The sequence below is a fragment of the Rhineura floridana genome, chromosome 3 (assembly GCF_030035675.1).
Source record: "Rhineura floridana isolate rRhiFlo1 chromosome 3, rRhiFlo1.hap2, whole genome shotgun sequence".
NCBI classification, from domain to species: Eukaryota; Metazoa; Chordata; class Lepidosauria; order Squamata; family Rhineuridae; genus Rhineura; species Rhineura floridana.
Genome location: NC_084482.1, coordinates 99,883,744 through 99,905,614, shown reverse-complemented (window position 1 = coordinate 99,905,614; position 21,871 = coordinate 99,883,744). Strand labels below are relative to the sequence as shown.

Genomic DNA, 21,871 nt, shown 5'->3' with positions numbered 1-21,871 from the left:
TTCATCTTACAGAGGAGGCGGAAAAAGAAATGATAGCAATACAAATTGGTCCTAAGGAAAACTGCAACACTGGTCACAGAGTTCAGATAGGAAAACTTGCATATAGTACTATTTAACATGAGGACTGGTCACATTAAGGAAGTTAAAACTTTGACATATATTTGGAAGAATAGAATTCCTGATCTATTATACGTAAGCACACTCACCTGACGTAGTTTCACTATTTCTCAGGCTCTCTTTACTGGAAGAGTTTAAATGCAAAGAATCCTAAGGGCAACAGTGAAAGATACAAATGACAAGGTATGATGTAGATGAAACTGAGATTTTCCTTAAGATCATACAAAATTCACAAGAATCATTTCCTAGAAAGAAACAGTTTTGCACAGTCAGTTTTGTCATTAACAAATGTTCCTTAGCAACAACCAGAGCTACTCTTGGAGTTGGTTCACAATATCAGTGACCACATGGAAGCCATTTTAAATTGTGACCAGCAGTAAACTGCTCATCAAGGAGAATGGCAGGATGTTCTGTGTGGAGGCTAACATTATGGAGAGTAATTCAAAGCTGAATCTATATGGCATTTATTTTCTGAGAACTGACACTCTATCAATGGTAATGCCAACTTGTATAAAATTGCAAATTCTATAAAAGTCAATGTGAAGCGGCCATTATCATGAACTTGCCTTGACAATATTCATAGGTCTTTGCAACAATTCCTCACCAACCAGTGGAAGCACTCCAACCTCCCTTTTTCCTCCACACTGTAATTCTCCTAGCAATCACAGAGGCTAACACGTTAGTTATGCTTGTGTCTACTGCCAACCTTGACTTCTCTACATACCTCAGAGGGACTAATTTTTTCCTCTTTAAATTCAGAACTACAGAGTACACAGCGGCAGAGCAGCCTTCCCCAATCTGGTCAGTTCCAGATATTTTGGATTACAAACAGACATGTGCACCGGATTCAGCTGAGGCCCAAACTGGGCTGATTTGGTGGGTTCTGGGCATCACTCGAGTTGGGTTAAGACAGCCCCAGATTGCCACGGGTCAGGCCAGGCAGCCCAGCTGACTCTGCTTCCTGTTTGACACCCCACCCTTAATTGATACCTTTGCGCAACAGCTGTTGAACTGGAGGCCTCAATCCTGCAAGGTGCAAGCATGCTGCTTTACAAGCTACTTCTCTGAAGGGAAGCTACTTGTAAAGGAGCACCCTGCAGAACTGAACTCTCCTGTTATCAGTTGGGAAGGGGGGAAGAGACGCAACATCTTCTCCCCCTGCCCCCCTTCCAGCCATATGTTTAATTAGGGGTTTTTAAAAAACCTAATGAAATATTAGCCCCACCCCTGAACTAATTTGAAACTGGATCTGAGGCAGCATGGGTCAGGTTGGCCTGATGGAGAGATAGATCGGGACCCTGGGGCACATCCAGCAGCTGTGAACAGCCCTAATTACAACTCCCATCATCCCTGACCATGCTGGCTAGGAATTGCAATCGAAAACAACTAAAGGGCACCAGGATGGGGCGGCTGCACTAGAGTCAAGTCACATGAATTCACATTAACATTTTAACCCCCTCAGTATTCAGTGAGATTGTGCTGTTATTGCATGAGCAATATTTCTTAGCTTCCTGATTCTTAAAGCTTCCAGAACTAGTTTCCTAAACACTAAGTATTAGCAATCATAATATGCTGGTTCACACATCATGCTAAGCCACTGTTTGTTTTAGACCATGGCTTAATTATTATTATTAGATTTCCATAACGTCCAAGGGTGGGTGACAACAATATAAAATACAAATATTAACATTAGATCAAACAATTTATTACCAGAATTATAGAGTGGGTCCAAATCATGAATGTGGGCGCTGCCTGTGCCAGAAACAAGCAATGGCATAGTTTGTCACGTTGTGTGAATGCAGATCATGGCTTGTTTGTGGCAAACAAATCATGAGCAATCCAGAAAAAACCAAGGTTTGTTCACACTGTAACTGTAACTTGTTTGTGCTGCCCACGGCAGTCAAAGGTGCAGGAAGCTATGCAGATGGCATGGGGCACGCTCACAATTAAACCATAGTTTTATTGGCTTAATTGTGGCTATGACTGAGCATGATGTGCATGCTAACTCCATGACAGACTACTGGTTGTGTGGAAAGTACTTCATATGTAGTTTGGTTGAATGGAGACTGAAGTTAGTACAGTCCTTTGTTTTTACCCTATTACAGCCACACAGATTTCTTGGGAAATAAGAGATTTAACAATAAAATTCATACCTTCAATGGAATAGGGTCCATTTCATTGATATCTTTATTCACGTCCATACTTCTGTTTTTGTTATAATTTAATTCAACACTATTTTGAAAAAAAATACAGCACATTTATGGCCCTATATGTCTCACATGCAACTTCAAACCATCTCTGATATGTGGAACTTCTGACAAGGGTGGCTTCTCTTAATTTAAACTTAATCAACACACTAACAGTAGAAGCTGACATTATTATTGCTCTGGGGATGATGCCCCAAACTGAAGAAATCGTTCCTGCCCCGTCCACAACGTCTATACATACAATTAATGCTGAATTGCGGGATCATATTGAGACTTTCTAGACCTGTGGTGAGGAACTTGGTGCCCTCAAGATGTTGTAGGACTCCAGCTTCCATCACTCCCAGTCAGCATGGCCAATGGTCAGAGATAGGGTTGCCAGGTCAGAAGCATCCCAAACCCTGAGATTTCAGGGGCAGGCCCTAAGGATGTTATGGGGCAAGTCCTAGTGATGTAATTGAGCTGATACATTAAGTATCAACCACAGCTGCTTGGAGCATACCATCCAAACAAAAAAAATTCTCTGATAGGAAATTAAGATAGAAATCTTAGCTAAATGAGGGTTTTTCCAGGTCCAGCTGAAGTTACAGGACCATTCCTTCTCACCTGCTTAGAAAGCCTGCGTAAGGAACGTTTAATCTAGCCTACTTGCTTCTGGCAAGAAGGGTTTAAGTGTCCTCAGGCCAGGCCAGTCACCAGAAAGCCATTGTAGGAAGAAAGGAGCCTAGTGTTGTGGAGATGTTAGATGGAAGCACTCAGGAGTAAAGACAGATGCTCTGAAGGCTGCAATTCTAAACACACTTACTAAGGGACTAAGCCCAATATAACTCAATAGGACTGAGTAGATATTGTTAGGATTGTGCTCTTGGTAAGGCTTGACTAGGATCCTCTGCAAAGATATCCATATCCAAGTAGGGTTGGCAACCCCCTGCCTGGAATGCCCTGCCTGCCTTTTAACATGGCTGCTCCAAACTTCTATACAGACTTGACTCTTCACTTCAGAAAGAGGTTTGAGAAAAGAGTAAGAGTTAAGAAGATTCTCTACCTTTGCTGCCTACTCTGTGGGCTGTTATACACTCAGTTTGACAGCTAACCCAATTCTAGTAAGTAATAGACAAAGAGAAACACATAGTTTGGTCTACCTTCACAGACAATAGACTGGGAACAACAGCAATTGAAGCTACTCTTCCCAGTATGTGAATTCTCTTTTACCACTATTGGGCAAGAAACAATGTGCATCATCAGTGGGTTTAAGGGGGTAGAGTGGAGTGCATGGAACCATTGTTGTTGCTTCTATGGATGTAAGAGAATAAGGTTAAAGGTAAGTGAAATGCAAATTGAAAAAGAAAAAGACAGTGATATTTCCTAAATGCAATACTATACCAACCACAAGAAGATTCCTGTGACTAAGGCAGAAAACTCAGCATCCCACAACCAGTCAGTTCCTAACCAAAACTAAAAAAAATCCTGGCAGCCAGTCAGCCAAGATCACAGAAATCCCCATGCAGCAGAATCTGATCCAGGGGCTGCAGTTAGTGCAGAATGCTGCAGCATGATTAGTGACATGAGTGAGACCCTATCAGCACATAATTCTCTGCTCTGAAATCTGCACTGGTTGCCGATTTCCTGCAAGGTCAAGTTTAAGGTGTGCTTTCCATGTTACGGGTGCCACATAGTACTTGTTCTCCTCTTGAAATCAATCCTTTAGTGTGGTAGTACCCACACTTTGGAACTCCCTGCCTATTGACATTAGGCAGATGCCTTCCTTGTAGTCATTCTGGCACCTGCTAAAAACATTTTTGTCTAGCCAAGCCTATCCAGGCATGTAGAAGCTATTATGTTTTTTATCTGTTTTTAACTCATTGTTGGTTTTATTATTTTGAATGTTTTTAAATACCTGTCTAACTGTTTTTGCCAATAATTTAATTGTTTCAATTCCTTCTATAAACTGCTTTGAGGTTTTTTACAATAATGTGGTGTATAAATGTTGTAAATAAAATACATAAATAAATTTCAGAGACACTGTGGCCCTTGGATCTCTTTCCTTTTTTAGGCACAAAGGAATCTGCATTATACCAAGTCAGGACATTTGGTACCATCTAGCTCAGTACTGATGACATGGACTAGCAATGGCTCTCCAGGATTCCACGCAATAGTCTTTTCCAGAGATTGAATCTTGACCTTTGCATGCGCCCTACCACTGAGTTACAGCCCTGTTTTAGAAAGTATTTTTTTAAAATTCTACTTTTCAGTTCACTAATAAATGCACAGCATACTAGGGCAGATCCACATAATACATTTAAACCACATGAATCCCACCACAGAATCCTGGGAACTGTAGTTTGTTAAGGGTGGTGGGAACTATAACTGTTAGGGGGAACTACACTTCCCAGGATTCTTTGGGAGAAGTCATACGATTTAAATGCGAGTTACATGTGCTTTAAATGTTATATGTGGATCTGCATTACTTTATAAACTTTGCCTACATATAAACCATTTTAATTACATTTTAAAATGGAAATAAGCTACAAAGTTTACTGGGTGACCATGGGCTGCACACCATCTCTCAGCATAATCTGCCCCCCAGGGTGAGAAGAATAGAGGGAGACCATCACCGCTCCAAGGAAGAAGGGCACAATTAAAATGTAGAGGAAATAATAATTTGTAAAAAATAATTTACAACCACAGTGTGAAATAAGATACATATCAAGACATAGTGTGAAGAAATATTTATATAAGGATGAATGTCAAATATGTTTATTATTTACACAACCTGTAGAGATATTTATAGTGCAATCCTATGCATGTTTACTCAGAAGCAAGTCCCAATGTATTCAATGACTCAAACTTACTCAAACAAGGAAGCATGCACAGGAAGCATGAATGCAATTCAGCATTAAGGAACTTCACGCACCCAATACAAAATTCAGAATCATGCCACTTTAAGCTGTTTTGCAACTGCTTTATACATGTTTTATGGCTATTGGATTTTAAATGGCTTTATTTCTTGTTGTGAGCTGCCTTGGTTTCTATCCCTACCTCACAGCGTTGTTGGAAATATTCCATACACACACACACACTGGAGATGTAAAAATACATACACCCCAAATCATAGTTTATTGTCAAAACCAGTTGGCCATTGCAGAACATTTGTTTTAAAGTATGTGTTTTCTTCCAAGTAAAAGCAGTGACACCTAAGTTAGCCCTGCCTAGCTATAAGAGATCTAGAAAAGGTCCTCAAATGCAAAGATGTATCACTGAACACTGAAGTCAGGATCATTCAGACCATGGTATTCCTGATCTCTATGTATGGATGTGAAAGTTGGACAGTGAAAAAAGCGGATAAGAGAAAAATCAGCTCATTTGAAATGTGGTGTTGGAGGAGAGCTTTGCGGATACCATGGACTGCAAAAAAAACAAATAATTGGGTGTTACAATAAATTAAACCAGAACTATCACTAGAAGCTAAAATTATGAAACTGAGGTTATCATACTTCAGACACATAATAAGAAGACATGATTCATTAGAAAAGACAATAATGCTGGGAAAACCAGAAGGGAGTAGAAAAAGAGGAAGGCCAAACAAGAGATGGATTGATTCCATAAAGGAAGTCATAGACCTACCTGAACTTACAATATCAGAACAGGGTGGTTTATAACAGATGCTATTGGAGGTCACTGATTCATAGGGTTGCAATAAGTCGTAATCGACTTGAAGGCACATACCAATAAACAACTGTTTTTAAAAAAAGGATCGGAGGGGGAGAGAAAGATTTATAACGCAATCCATTTCTATGTTCACTCATAAGTCCCATTGATTTTCAGCACAATCCTAACCATGTCTACTCAAAAGTAAGTCCTACTAAATTCAGTGGGGTTAACTCCCAGGTATGTGGAATTAGCATTGCAGGTTTACTCCCAGAAAAGCTTCATATTGGGAAGGTTTTTAAAACAGGCTATGAACAAGAGAAATAAACTGCCCTCTTCATCAGTCCAGTAAATTTAAACTTGTTTGACTCCTTAATTAGGAAAGTATAACAATGTGGCAAGTACACTTTTCAAAACTTCTGTTCAAAAATTATTTGAAAGATAAAATCTATATGTCATTTTTGTAAGTAATTAAAAAAACCTGCATGCACACTTTTATTATAATTGTAACTAAAATTGTTTACTGTGTATGCCCACCATGATCTTGCTGTGATCTTCTGTTATAGTGCTATCCTGTGCATGTTTACTCAGAAGCAAGTCCCAATCCTGTACAGAGAAAGTACCCTTTATGCTGCTGAAAGCTATTAATTTATAGCCATTGAATTTCTGATATAAGAGAAGCAGGAAAAGGAAACTGGTCTCAGAACTTGAAATGGGGTTTAGGTATTGCCAGGGGTCAACAAATGCAGTACTAACTGAAGTTGTGGGGGGGCACTGACATTTTGGTTTATATCTTTTGAACCAGACCACCTAGAAACTTAATTTTTTTAAATAAAAGCTAAGAGTCCAGAGATTAAGGTGACTCACCCAGAGACTGGGAGAGGACCCCAAAAAACTAGAGTCTCCGGGCAAAAACCAGACACCTGGCAACCCTAGTCAGCAGTGATGGAAGCTGTACTCCAAACAACACCTGTCAGGCCTCAAGTACCCCTCTCCCACTGCTGCAGACCTCCCCACAGATCCCATAAAAGAATATCTGAAATGACTGGTATACCATACCTTTGTTCAGCTGAAGGACAGCCCATCTGGGTCACCTCTGAGATTTCATGAATTTTTGGTAAGCCTTTTGTACTGGCATTTCCAATGTGCCCTAATAGGGAAAAAGCAAATGTTTCCCAGACACAACATTACCACGACCAAGCAGAACAAATATTGTACGTTTCAGATCTGCTGTCTTATAAATTGATCTTAATGGAACATCCTGCACTTATCCAAAGAATTTGTTTCGATGTAAACAGAGAGTAAGAATCTGTCCTATGTTTTAAGAGCCCACAGTTGCTTGGCGTTCATCACCCCCTTTGTATACAGGCACTGAGTGAAGGGCTTAATTATAATTATACCTGGTAGCACGGCCACAGAGATTGTGCCAGCCAAAAGCTGCCCCAGGTTGCTTTTTAACAGTACACTACAGCAACCAAAAACATGTTTCCAGAAATAAGTATAATTAATTTCCCTGCATACATGCTTGTACACAAGGTAGAAAGAACCAAGCATATACTATACACACATTTATCTGTCTATCTGTATCTCTCTCATATGCAAAAATATAGATGTATGTGTGTGTACACCAGCCTAGTGCACACGTCACAGTAACTTCAAAGTTTGTTCTTGGCTACAGCTCATGGTTAGCAAGGAGACAGGTTAACCATAAGCCTGGGTTTGTACACCAAACCAAGCCAAACTCTGGCATAGCTTACCAGAGGAGAGTAAAAAAGACTGGAGAGGAGCAAAGCAGCTGTGAGCTTTCCCAGGAGCCTGCACGGTCCAGGTAAGCCATAGTTTGGCTTACCATGAGATACAAACAAGGCCAAACAAACACTCGGATGCAGATTAGTTAATGAAGGGGGGAAGGATTAGTTAATGAAAACACACCTCTAGAAAATCAGAAGAGGATGAACTATCATGGGACTGCTGCTTTCTCAAAAGGAAATTAACTTGAAAGAACATCCATACAACTGTGAAATCAAGGTACCTGTTAAACACACACTCTCTAAGGATTTGCAAGAACAACTCCTTTGCACCTTTTAATTGTCATCAGGTTTTACTATGGACCCTCTCCTTGCTACTCCCAAGACTTAGTACATATTCAAACGGGGAAAGCTCCCCCTACTGGCAACTCAATTTAATACACTTTGTAAACAAAGCCTATTTGGTTTGAAGGGTTTCGCTGTGCACAGTTTTAAGAGCTGTAAAGGTCTAGTCACATGAGGTAGAAGAATCATCAAGAGATTACTTTTCCTCTTATTGTTCACACAGGTAAATATCTCAGATAGTAAGACCGCAGCCATGTTCAGTGCTGCAGCCACGCTCAATCTTTTTTTTCATAAAAAGCATTTCTAAGGGATTACTTTGTCATATCACTAAGGGATGTATCACTGTGAAGCAATGCTCCACACTTCAAGTTGTATATCCCTCTGGGAACAATGGGGATTTAATCTGGCATAACTATATGCAGATTTATCAACAGTTCTTTGCATTTCAAGAGGGACAAAATTATTTTGCAGACAGATAAAAAAAGGTATCAGTGACATCCACACACAATTTATAAAAATGGTTTCCAATCACTGTGTATGTGTGTGTGTGTGTGAGAGAGAGAGAGAGAGAGAGAGGAAATCAATAGTGAACACTATCAAAAGTCTCCAAAAGAGGAGACTTGGATCAGCCACCACTCTTGAACAACGCCACCGGATTACATATGGATAATATTTAGTTAATTATAAAAATGTGTACAGTATACAGACTGCCCCCTCATATATATTATCAATGTAGTGTAGAACAAAATATGCAAGTATGATAAAACAGAAAATACCATGACAGGAATTCAAAATAATTATAAAAATGAGTGGCTCATCTTGAAAAGTTTAAACCATTGAATAGGCCCGTCAGCATAAAAAGATCCTCAAGAGACATCTAAAAATTAGCAGTGAGAATGCCTGCCGAATCTCTGCTGGAACAGTATTCCACAGCATGGGACAGGTGACACTAAATGCCCAAATTCTAGATGAAGCCAGTTGGGCTTCTGAAACCAGGGAGGGGGCAATTAACAGTGCTCCCCTGGATTATGTGAATGATCGAGGTGAGATACAAGGGCTCCAGCAGTTCCCTGAACAACCTGATTTCCACATACCTTAAGAACTGCCTGAGCCCTTGTATCTCATCTCCATCACTCACATAATGTAAAGACAAGAACCTTCAACCTGGCCCAATAGCATATGGGTAGCCAGCATAGATGCCTTAGCAGAAGTGTCACATGATGCTGGTTCTCTGTCCCCATCAGCAGTCTAGCCACTGTATTCTCCACTAGCTGGAGCTGTTGGACCAAGCCCAAGGCAATCTCAAGATCAGAGTGTATTGAAGTCTCAAGATTACCAGTGCATGGACTACAACGGCCAAGCAGTCGCGATCCAGCCACAGCCATAGCTGCTAGAAGACACTCCTATCCACATAGGTCACTTGGGCTTCTGATGACTCAACCTGCATGACAAACACAACTAAGATGAATCTGTAGGTCTAATTCCTCTGTCTACCAAAGCCTGTCTAGAACAAAAATATAGTCTGGGTACACCAATCTCCCATTCTACTTCCTAAAAATGCAAAATAAAGAGGCATAAGTGTGTATAAAATAATTTTAGTCTCAAAATTACATATTACAGCTGTGACTGAATTTACAATGTTTTTTTAAAAAAATATATTTTAACCTAGATCTGGGGTAGCTCTTCAGATATTTTTGGACTACAGCTCCCATCATCCCTGATCATTGGTCATGCAGGCTGGAGCTAATGGGAGCTGGAATCCAACATCTGGAGGAACCACATTTATTCCTGTCCTAGATTAATGCACAACTGATCTATTCTATTGCTTTAACGTTTGCACAGCTTATTGAAAAATATCAACTGTTTTTCTCATGTCTCAGTGTCAAGGCACAGGTTGCAATTCAGAGAGTAACTTTGCTGGAATCTGAAACACACTTTCTTAGGGAGGAAGCCTATGTGTACACTGTGAGACTTCTTCCTATTAATCATGTGCAGAATTGTACTGCAAATGAATCTTGATCACTTTAAAGAGATTTTCAATGTCATATAATGGTGGAGCCCTGCAGATGTTGGAATCGAACTCCCAGCAGCCCCACCCACATGGCCAATGGTCAGGGCTGATGAGAGCCCCACAACATCTGAGGACCACTAGTTCCTCATCCCTGACATATAAACAAATCCCCACTCCCTTGACTCTTGAAGGTGGCTTGCTATATTGCAGATGGCAGCTGCTCACAAAACACAAGTCCCAGAGACTCACTGGGTACATGAAGTCACACCCACAGTTCTCTAGATTGTAGCCCTGTACAGCAGAAGTGGACTGACTTCAGTCTTGCATGGCCAACTGTTATGCCAGCAGTTATATTCACCATGCAGGACACATGATAAACAGGGCTGTAGTCATTTGGGGTCTTGGGGGTACGTGTCTTGCTTTTTTGGGAGCAGAGTCCCAGCAGGGTCCCTATACCTCCAAAATTCTACGACCCAATTAGCATGAAAAGGAAGTGTGCTTCCTTATCATTTCCTGATGATTGGAGCCAATCAGAGTGAAAGGAGGCGAGTCAGCCACTGAAAAGACTATTCTCAGCAGCTAACACTCTCCCCTTCCTTTCTTATTTGCTCCTAGGGATGTTTGTTATTGTGGGAGAAGGCATTAAAAAGGATCTCATTCTCAGCCCAGCAGCAAAAAGGGGGGACATGGCTGTGATTATCACAAAGGGACTCTGCACTCGTGAATTTGCCACTACACTACTGATAAGGCTTTAGAGCTGTATTGTTTCCCTCCTAATGCAAGACCATGAAACAGCTTTCTATAATACCAATCCAGAAACAGGAGGTAGGATGTTTTAATTTATACCTCTAAGTAAAACTCCTTTTAAAAGGGACACAAGAGCACCAAACACCCCATCCACTTTCCCACTATCAATTTCACAAATGACATGTTTCTATTTTGATTACTTTAAGGGTATATCCACACCCCCACACATTATATTAGGGTTAATACATAGTAGTTAGGACTTCTGGTGGATCCATTTGTACCAGTGCACAAAGACACAAAAAATATTGCAGTTAATCCAGACACGCAGGAAAGGACAAGGTATCTGCCTAAGACTCAAATGATTACTTTTGACACGGTCTCTTCGAGGTTCAGAAAGCAGATCTGGGCGCAACCCTTTGGCTTTAACATTCCTTCTGCCAGCAGCAGCAGATGCTGCCACTCCTGGAACAGGAGATGCGCAATGGACATTCTTTTGAGCCTGCCTCTTCCTGGAGTAGGAACGCAATTTTATCCAGTCCATCTTCTTTGTTTGATTTCCCGCTACAACAAAGCCTACAAAGAGATAAGACGGAACAATAAGAATACAGAGCCTGACAAGGAAGCATAACCCAAGTGTAGATGCCAAAGAAAAATCAGAGCAGTGATCCACTTTTATAGAAATGAAACATGGAGACTAACCTGCCAAAGGTTTGCAATATTACTGCTTCCACAATCAAGCTCAAAGGTTGCTCTCTCAGGCATACCAAACATAGACAACAAGGAATTTTAGGGCAATGATCTTTGACACGTGCAGATCTAGGACCCACCTTTAATCCAAACATTCTTTCTTAATTTTAAACTAGGTATTTGTGTGGTAGTAGTGCTGTTGTTGTGAACGACTTATAGATGAGGCCATGACCTGGTAGTAGGTCCTGACTAGGGTCGCCAGATCTCCAGTTTTCGCCGGAGACTCTGAATTTTTGGGGCCCACTCCAGGTCAGTCACCTTAATCTCTGGACTCTCAGCTTTCATTTAAAAAGAAAAAGTAAGTTTCTAGGTGGTCTTGTTCACAAGATACACATCAAAACTTCAGCCGCCCCCCTCCTTGCAACTTCTGTTTAATGAGCTCATAGCTGGCTGCTCTAACCCCGCCCTTTCAGGTTTGTAGCTAATAAGTAAAGTCGTGTTGTGATTTGTTGACCTCCAGGCAGTAGTTAGGCCTCATTGCACTGACAGAAAATAATAATAAAAAATAAAAAAAATTAAAAAATTAATTCTCCTTGTACAACGCACCGCATACCAGTGAGACTCTCAAGTTTACCATGAAATAGGACAGGACAAATCACAGGCAAATCACAAAGATAGAAGAGAGTATGAACAGGAAGGATACTCCAATGATTGTGACCGGCAAGGTGTATGCCATGTTTGTTTCCTTGCCTGAGAACAGCATGGCGTACACGTACAACAAGTGCAAGCTCATGGCACTGTTGGAAGAAAAAGTGAGAGGCCTGGAACGGCGGGTGGCCACAATGAGGACTATAAGAGAAGATGAAGAGTTCTTAGACAGAACGCTGGAACAACAGCGGCAAAGAGAAGAGGAGGTGGAAGAGCAACAGCATGTGGTGGCAGAAGAGGAGACTGCTTTGGAGAGGAACAATGAAGTGGAGGAAACTCCGTGGGAAAGGGTGACAGTTAGGAGCAGAAGAGCTAGAAGACACCCTTCACCAGTGGAACTATGGAACCGCTTTCAACCACTCGAGGATGAGGCTGGAGGACAGCCTGTGGTGGAAGAATTACAGGAGACCCCATGTGACAATGAGCAAGAGGCTGAAGCTCAGTCAAGCAGGGCCAATGAAACCACACCCCACAACAAGAAGAGAAGAGTACTAGTAGTGGGAAACTCCCTATTGCATGGGATCGAAACCCAAGTATGCCGAGAAGATCCGTGGACTCGCCAGGTATGCTGTCTACCAGGAGGATGGATTAGAGATGTGACGGAAGGATTGCCATCGCTCATCAAGCCCACTGACAGGTATCCCTTTCTCCTCATCCATGTGGGAACAAATGATACTGCCAAACAAAACTATGAAGAAATCACATCAGACTTTGAAGCTCTGGGAAGGAAACTCAAGGACTTTGGGGCCCAGATAGTTTTTTCATCCATCCTTCCAGTACTTAGAAGAGGAGTAGAAAGGGAATGAATGAATGGCTACGAAGGTGGTGCCAACGTGAGAGATTTGGATTCTGGGACCACGGGCTATGCTTCCTGGAAGATGGTCTGCTGGCAAGTGATGGGTTGCACCTCACAAGGACTGGGAAGAATGTGTTTGGTCACAGCATGGAGGAGTTCATCAGGAGGGCTTTAAACTGAATCCTAAGGGAGAGGGAGATGTAAACTTAGTGGTAACGACTCATGAAGGCTTGTGCAGAGTAACAGAAACAGAGAGATTGGCTCTAATAGGGCCCGGTAACAGTCCTCAGAAAAATGTAGTAAGGAAGCCAAGCCATAAATCACATGGTCTTCGATGTCTGTATACTAATGTGCAGAGTACGGGAAACAAGCAGGATGAACTTCAACTCTTAATACAAGAGGGTAATTACGACTTGATAGGTATAACTGAAACTTGGTGGGATGACTCCCATGACAGGAATACAGCAACTGAAGGATACAAGTCCAAAAAGAACAGAAGGATCAAAAAGGGAGGTGGAGTCTGTGACGTCCTTCCCTGGCTCTCCCTGTCAGGTTCCTACCTGCGCGTGGCTACTGCCTGTCACTAGGCACCACCAGGGACTCCACCAGTCCGGACTGTCCTTTTTTATTGTTTCTCTCCCCGCTCTAGCACAGATCTCAACAGATCCCCCTGCTAGGCAACTACCAGTCACGTCCTAATACTAGTATTCCCAGAGACTCTGAATACTGGTATTGTTATTCTCTTCACCGCTGCCACCATTTGTTACAGTTTCCCTTCAGCCTTGGTCGTTACCTTAACCTCCCTTCTGGTCTGTGAAACCCCAGCCAAGGATCAGGCCTTTGGTAAACCAAATTAAGTATTTATTAAAGATAACAAAGCTAACAAGATTAACAAGATTTCTTCTTAAGGCACATAAGCATATGGTTTTACTCAATACTAATCCGAACTCCACCCCCCTCCTTCTCCACTCTCTCCTGGCAAACCACTCTCTCAAACCCATCAAACAACCCACTCTTTCTCTTCTCCCCCCAGATTCCACTCTCACTCTTCCTTTTATACGTTCAGCCATTTTAAACACTCAGCCAATCATCTAGCATTCTACTGCCCATTCACTCCCCCTCCTCTTTCACTCCACTTACCATGTATCTTCTAAACAACCAACACTTACCATATATACATTAATATAGGAACATCACAGAGTCGCACTATATGTTAAAAATATATATCCCTGCACAGAAATACAAGAAGATGAGCTTGGTAGCTCCACTGAGAGTATTTAGATTAAAATTAAAGGGGCAAGTAATAAAAGGAATGTGGTGCTTGGAGTCTACTACCAACCACCCAATCAAGGAGAAGACGAGAATGTAACTTTTGAAAAGCAAATTGCCAATGTCTCAAGGAGGCATGATGTAGTAGTAATGGGGGACTTCAGTTATCCTGATATCTGTTGGGAGACAAAATCTTCCAAACACGGCCCCTCCAGGAAATTTCTGACTTATATTGGAGATAACGTTCTGCTACAGAAAGTGGAGGAAGCAACCAGAGGATCAGCTATCCTAGACTTGATTCTAACCAACAGAGATGATTTGGTGGATGAAGTGGCAGTTACAGGAACTCTGGGGGAAAGTGACCACACCATACTTGAATTCTTGATTTTAACAGAAGCAAAAGCTGGGAGTAGCCATATGCCCACCCTGGACTTCAGGAAAGCTGATTTTAGTAAACTCAGAACAATTGTAAGTATGGTTCCATGGCAAGCGACCCTAATGAGAAAAGGAGTCCAAGATGGGTGGGAGTTTCTAAAAAAGGAAATTCTAAAAGCGCAATGGCAAGCAAATCCAACAAGGAAAAAAGGGGGGAAACAGCAGAAGAAGCCAATGTGGCTTCACAAAAAGCTTAGAGAGGACCTGAAAACAAAAAAGGACACATACAGGAAGTGGAAAGAAGGCCAGGCCACAAAGGAAGAGAGGCAGGTATCACGGAATTGCAGGGAGGGTGTCAGGAAGCTGAGAATAAGCTGAGGTTAGTGAGGGATGCTAAAAGCAACAAAAAAACTATCTTCAGGTACATCCATAGTAAAAGACAGAGAAAGGAAATGGTGGCACAGCTACTCAGTGAGGATGGCAAAATGATAACAGATGACAAAGAAAAGGCAGAAGTGCTCAATTCCTACTTTGACTAAGTCTTCTCCTCAAAAAAAGGGTCTATGACCCTCCCGGGAAACATGAAGTAGAAGGGGCAGGATTGGAACTTGAGATTGATAGACAAACGGTCAAGGGATACCTAATCACTTTGAACGAGTTTAAATCAGCAGGGCCCGATAAACTGCATCTTAGAGTATTGAAGGAACTGGCTGAAGAACTCTCAGAACCGCTGTCTATTATCTTTGCGAAATCATGGACAACTGGTGAAGTGCCGGATGACTGGAGGAGAGCTAATGTTGTCCCTATCTTCAAAAAGGGCAAAAAGAAGGAACTTAGGAACTACAGACCACTCAGCCTAACATCAATCCCTGGAAAAATTCTGGAGCAGATTATAAAGCAGTCAATCTGTAAGCACCCTTGAAAACAATGCAGTAATTACTAGGAGCCAACATGGATTTATGAAGAACAAATCCTGCCAAACTAATCTTATCTCGTGTTTTGATCGGGTAACCTCCCTTGTAGACAGTGGGAATGCTGTGGACATAATATATCTGGACTTCAGCAAAGCTTTTGACAAAGTGCCCCATGATATTCTGATTAGCAAGCTACCTGGATGTGGATGGAACAACAGTCAGGTGGATCCATAGTTGGCTCCAGAATTGTACTCAAAGAATGCTTATCAATGGTTCCTTCTCAAACTGGGTGGAAGTAACAAGTGGGGTACCACAGGGCTCAGTCCTGGGCCCAGTGCTCTTCAACATTTTTATTAACAGCTTGGATGAGGAGGTACAGAGCATGCTTATCAAATTTGCAGATGATACAAAATTGGGGGGCACAGCTAATACTGTGGAAGACAGAAACAAAATTCAAAGGGACCTTGATAGGCTGGAGCATTGGGATGAAAACAACAGAATGAAATTCAACAGGGATAAATGCAAAGTTCTACATTTAGGAAAAAGAAACCAAATGCACAGTTATAAGATGGGGAATACTTGGCTCAGCAATATGACATGTGAGAAGGATCTTGGAATTGTCATTGATCACAAGCTGAATATGAGCCAACAGTGCGATGTGGCTGCAAAAAAGGCAAATGCTATATTAGGCTGCATTAACAGAGGTATAGTTTTCAAATAGCGTGAAGTATTAGATCCCCTCTATTCAGCACTGGCTAGGCCTCATCCTGAATACTGCGTCCAGTTCTGGTCTCCGCACTTCAAGAAGGATGCAGAAAAACTGGAACAGGTTCAGAGGAGGGCAATAAGGATGATCAGGGGACTGGAAAAAAAGTCCTTTGAGGAGAGACTGAAAGAACTGGGCATGTTTAGCCTGGAGAAGAGAAGATTGAGGGGAGATATGATAGCACTCCTCAGCTACATGAAAGGTTGTCACACACACAGAAGGGCCGGGATCTCTTCTCGATCGTCCCAGTGCAGGAAATGGAATAATGGACTCAAGTTGCAGGAAGCCAGAGTTTGACTGGACATCAGGAAAACCTCCTAACTGTTGCCATACAACAATGGAACCAATTACCTACAGAGGTAGTGGGCTCTCCAACACTGGAGGCATTCAATAGGCAGCTGGACAGCCATCTGTCAGGAATGCTTTGATTTGGATTCCTGCATTGAGCAGGGGGTTGGACTTGATGGCCTTATAGGCCCCTTCCAACTCTACTATTCTATGATTCTATGCTTTATCTGAAAATCTCATAAACTGAGTTAAGTGTACAGTATAACTTTCGGTCTTTTTCTCTGTGTTTTGAAAACCTTCCCAATATGAAGCTTTACTCCAATACTCACTTTTCTGGAAGTAAAGCTACAATGCTAATCCCACATACCTGGAATAAACCCCATTGAATACAATAGGACTTACTCTTGTGTAGACATGGTTAGGAATGTGCTGTAAATTACTGCAGCTTTTGAGTGAACATAACAAAGAATTGTGTTTATGTAGTAAATCTTTCTCTCCCTCTCCAATCCTATTTTTAAAGCAATGAGGCAGGGCTTACTTAGGTATAACTGCTTTTTTATGTAGGAAACTAATAATGACTTTTTAAAAAAATGTTCTGCAATAACCAACTGGTTTTGACAATAAACTATTATGTGGGGTGACTGTATTTTTACATATCCACTGTATGTGTATATGAAGCCTTTGCAACAACCCTGTGACGTAGGGATGCTGACTGGAAACCAAGGCAGCTCATAATAAGAAATAAACCCCTTTAAAATCCAATAACCATAAAAACAAGTATAAACAGTTGCAAAACAGCTTAAAGTGGCACGGTTCTGAATTTTGGGTTGGGTGAGTAAAGTTCCTTATCACTTGAGGTTGCAGTTCTGTGCACGCCTGTTTGAGTCAGTCCCAATGTGTACATTGGTACTTGCTTCTGAGTAAACAAACATAGGATTGCACTATGAATATCTTTACAGGTTGTGTAAATAATAAACAGCTTTGACATTCATGCTTATATAAATATTTCTTCACACTATGTCTTGCTATGTGATTTTCACACTATGGTTGCACATGATTGTTTCCTCTACATTTTAAGTGTGCCCTTCTTCCTTGGGGTGGTCATGGCTCCCCTTTGTTGTTTTCATCCTGAGGGGCAGATCAGGCTGAGAGATGGTGAGCAGCCCATGGTCACCCAGTAAACTTTATAGTTCGTTTCCATTTAAAAAATTTATTAAAATGATTTACATGCAGGCAAAGTTTATTAAGTAGATCCACACAATACATTTAAAGCACATCCAACTTGCATTTAAAGCGCATGACATCTCCTAAAGAATCCTGGGAAGTGTAGCTTTCCCCTCACAGTTATAGTTCCCACTACTCTTAACAAACTACAGTCCCCTTGATTCTGTGGTGGGATTCATGTGCTTCAAATGTGTGTTGAATGTGCTTTGAACGAATGGTGTGGATCTGCCCTAGGTATGATTTGCATTCATTACTGAATTGAAAAGAACAATTTTAAAAGATACTTTTTTAAACAGGGGAACAACTATAGCTCAGTGGTAGGGCACATGGTTTGCATGCAAAGGTCAAAAATTCAATCTCTGGAAAAGACTATTGCCTGGAATCCTGGGCAGCCAATGCTTGTCCATGTCATCAATACTTAGCTAGATGGTACCAAATGGCCTGAGTTGGCATAAGGCAGATTCCTTTGTTTCTAAAAGAGGAAAGAGACCCAAGGGCCACAGTGACTCTAAAATTTGCTTACGTATTTTATTTAGAACACTTATATACCATTTTATTATAAAGAACTTCAAAGTGGTTTACAGAAGGAATTAAAACAATAATATTATTGGCAAAAACAGTTAAAGACAGGTATTTGAAAACATTTTAAATAATAAAACCAACAGTGAGTTAAAAACAGATAAAAAACAACAGCTTCTACATGCCTGGGAAGGCTTGAGGCAAAAATGTTTTTAGCAGGTGCTAAAAAGACTACAATAAAGGCGTCTGCCTAATGTTAACAGGCAGGGAGTTCCAAAGCGTAGGTACTGCCACACTAAAGGACTGATTTCTTACAAGAGCAGAATAAGTACCATTGTGGCACCTGTGCAGATTTCAGAACAGAGGTATGATGTGCTGATAGGGTCTCACTCATGTCAGCAATCGTGTCACAGCATTCTGCACTAACTGAAGCCCCTGGATCAGGTTGTGCTGCATGGGGATTTCTGTGACCTTGGCTGACTGGCTGCCAGGATTTTTTTTAGTTTTGGTTTTTGGTTAGGAATCCTGACTGTTTGTGGGATGCTCAGTTTTCTGCCTTACTTATAGGAATTTTGTTGTGGTTAGTATGGTATTACAATTACGAAATCGTAACTGTCTTTCATTTTTCTTTTTCTATTTGCATTTTATTTACCTTTAACCTCACTCCCTTACATCCACAGAAGCAACAACTGTGGTTCCATGAGCTCAGCTTAACCCCCTTAAACTCACTAATGATGCATCATATTGGTTGCATGACGGTTTATTTCTTGCTCAGTAGTAGTAAATTCACATACTGGGAAGTGTAGCTGCAATTATTGTTGTTCCCAAGCTGCTGCCTGTGAAGGTAGACCAAACCATGTGTGTTTTCTCTCTGTCAATTATTACTCACTGGAATTTGGTTGGCTATCAAAGTAAGTTTATAGCAGCCCACAGGGTGGACAGAAAAAGGTACAGAATCTTCTTACACTTATTTCTTTCTCAGACCTTTTTCTGAAGGGTCAAATCTCTAAAGACTTTAGGAGCAGCCATGTTAAAAGGTAGGGGCAGGGCATTCCAGCCAGAGGGTGGCCAATCCTGCTTGGATATGGATATCTTTGCAGAGGATCCCTAGTCAAGCTATACCAACAGCACAATCCAAATTATAACTACTCAGAAGTAGGTCCTATTGAATTCTATTGGGCTGAGTCCCTTAATAAGTGTGTTTAGAATTGCAGCCTTCAGGGGCATCCATCTTTACTCCTGAGTGCTCCCATCTAACATCTCCACAACACTAGGCTTGGCTGGCCTGAGGGCACTTAAACCCTTCTTGCCAGAAGCAAATAGGCTAGATTAAATGTTCCCTACCCAGGCTCCAACTTTTAGCTAAGATTACTATCTTAATTTCCAATCAGATAAATATTTCTGTTTGAGTTGTATGCTCCAAGCAACTGTGGTTGATGCTTAATGTATCACACTTAGTGACATCACTCAGGCCCGCCCCGACATCATTAGGGCCCGCCCCTGAAATCTCAGGGTTTGGGATGCTTCTGACCTGGCAACCGTAGTCCTGACGCAACAGTTGAATATCAATGTTTTAGGATCCTTCAAGTTTACCATTATCATTCACCACTCACTTTACTGGTTTGCAATCTTCACCAAGCATGGAACAGCCCTGCTACATTTACATGATAATTTAGGGAAGACAAAAGTCAACAACAGGGATTACTGACTCTCTTGCAACTCATTTAATCCCCTGTGGTTTACTCCCTTTAGGGTTAAATGAATCCTGGACTAAGTGGTTATTTAACTAATTGTATAAATAGGCACTCAGTGCACTAAACAAAAATGTTTTCACTGAAGGTCAAGATTTCAGAAAGCACTTTCAATTATTGCTTCAATTTTAAACCAAAATATCCGAAAGACCCCTCAACAAATGATATGCCCTTCCCTCTAAAAGCAAGCAATTGCTAGAAAATAATTTCAAGCTTCAACACCTACACTCAAATCACAAAGTCACTAGAAACAATAAATCTATGAGTATGTCTATATTATTCTTATTTACATCTATATCCCCCCTTTCCCCCCAGGAGCTCAAGGTGACAGACATGATTCTTCTTCATTTTATCGTAACAACAACCCTGTGAGGTAGGTTAGTCTGAGAAATTGTAACTGGCCCAAGGTCACCCAGCAAGCTTCATGGCTGAGTGAGGATTTTGACTCTGGTCTCCCAGGTCTCAGTCCAACACTCTTAGTCTAACATTCTAACGACTAGTATTCACTTTTGTCAGTTTTCCCTTACACTGATTGTCATGCCTTTCCACAAAGAATCCTTGGAGCTGTCAATCAGTGAGAAGTAGGAAAATCATTGGTGGAAAATCACTGGTTAAAGATCCTTAGCATTCCTGCCCCCCCCAAATATAGTTCCCAAGGTTCTATGCAGAAAGGGGATTACTGTTTAGCCAACTTAAAACTTATAGAAATATGCAGCCAAAATACAGGATTTTGTTGTCAAATGTTATAAACTCCTTTACAGTAAGTTTCTACCCTGCCAATGATACATACCTGAAATCATTGCCAACTATCATGGTTTCTCCCAATCTGCCGCATCATAACTTTTTGAGGGTGCTGACAACTTTCTGACAGACTCTCCTACATTCCTAACAAATCTAATAAACAATAATAACACCTTCACTGAATTGCACCTCCAAAAATTTCTCAGAAGCTGAGCCACGTCAAAACTCAATTTGTTTTAGTGTGGACAAGGCTTTACTATGACTGTATACAGCACCATTGGCAAAACAAAGGAAGCATGATAATCATTGCTGTAAATTGGAGTTGGGGAAACTGGCAGATTTCAGTCAGGCTCCAACCTCAGAAGGGGAGAGTCATGTACTCACTGCACAATGAAACTTATGATTCTATACCACAACTGTTGTATATGAGCAGATATTTGCTCAGGGACCTCCCGTCGCCTAATAGGAATTGTATCAGATATTAGCTTGCAAATCCACCCAATTTTGGGAGGTGACAGATAAGAGCAGCAAAGAACCAGGAAGTGCTGAGGTTCTGGTGTGGAAGAAGTAAAGGCAGTGGGATTCAAACAAAAACCTAGATCACAAAATCTGACCCACACCTTGTGTGGGTTATATGTGTCTAGTTGGGTAGTAAGGCTGAGGGCCCCAATGCAGTCTCCGTGGGCACCCAAGTATCCCCAAACACCTCCTTGGATCCCTACAGGCCTCTAACCTTCAAAAGCATTTCTGAGTGGTTTTTTTTTTTACCTTTAGGAGACAAACTCTAACTTTCAGCCATTTTTATTTCTTCTTCCCAGAATACCTCTGGGGAGGCTAGAGATATTCTCAGGAAAGGGAAAGGGGGGGTGGAGCAGTAAAGCTGGAGGCCAGTGATTAATTTACCAGCCTAGCCAAACTATCTTTAAAGGAGGGGGGGGGCAGGAGAAGAAAGAAAAAAGTTTTTTTTTAAAACGGATAGAATTGTCACTGCCTGGTAAGGGTATGTTTTCCTT

At 41.4% G+C, this 21,871-nt stretch overlaps 1 protein-coding gene across 6 annotated transcripts in view; it reads right to left on the bottom strand.

Annotated features, from left to right (window-relative positions):
- The window catches only part of MEIKIN (meiotic kinetochore factor), a 53,988-nt gene extending 32,269 nt beyond the window's left edge, over window positions 1-21,719 (bottom strand). The window contains exons 1-6 of one of the 6 annotated variants that reach the window (XM_061621910.1): window positions 21,627-21,716; window positions 20,908-21,011; window positions 11,187-11,393; window positions 7,029-7,119; window positions 2,271-2,349; window positions 207-267 (exon numbers count right to left, since the gene is read on the bottom strand). In XM_061621910.1, coding sequence (XP_061477894.1) covers window positions 207-267; window positions 2,271-2,349; window positions 7,029-7,119; window positions 11,187-11,393; window positions 20,908-20,917 — 448 coding nt within the window. In that variant the 5' untranslated portion in view covers window positions 20,918-21,011; window positions 21,627-21,716. Of the gene's footprint in view, window positions 1-206; window positions 268-2,270; window positions 2,350-7,028; window positions 7,120-7,901; window positions 7,957-8,001; window positions 8,057-11,186; window positions 11,394-20,907; window positions 21,567-21,626 lie in introns of those variants that run through there. The other 5 variants (XM_061621911.1, XM_061621914.1, XM_061621912.1 and 2 more) reach the window with 5 other exon arrangements.
- Window positions 21,720-21,871: the final 152 nt, after the last annotated feature.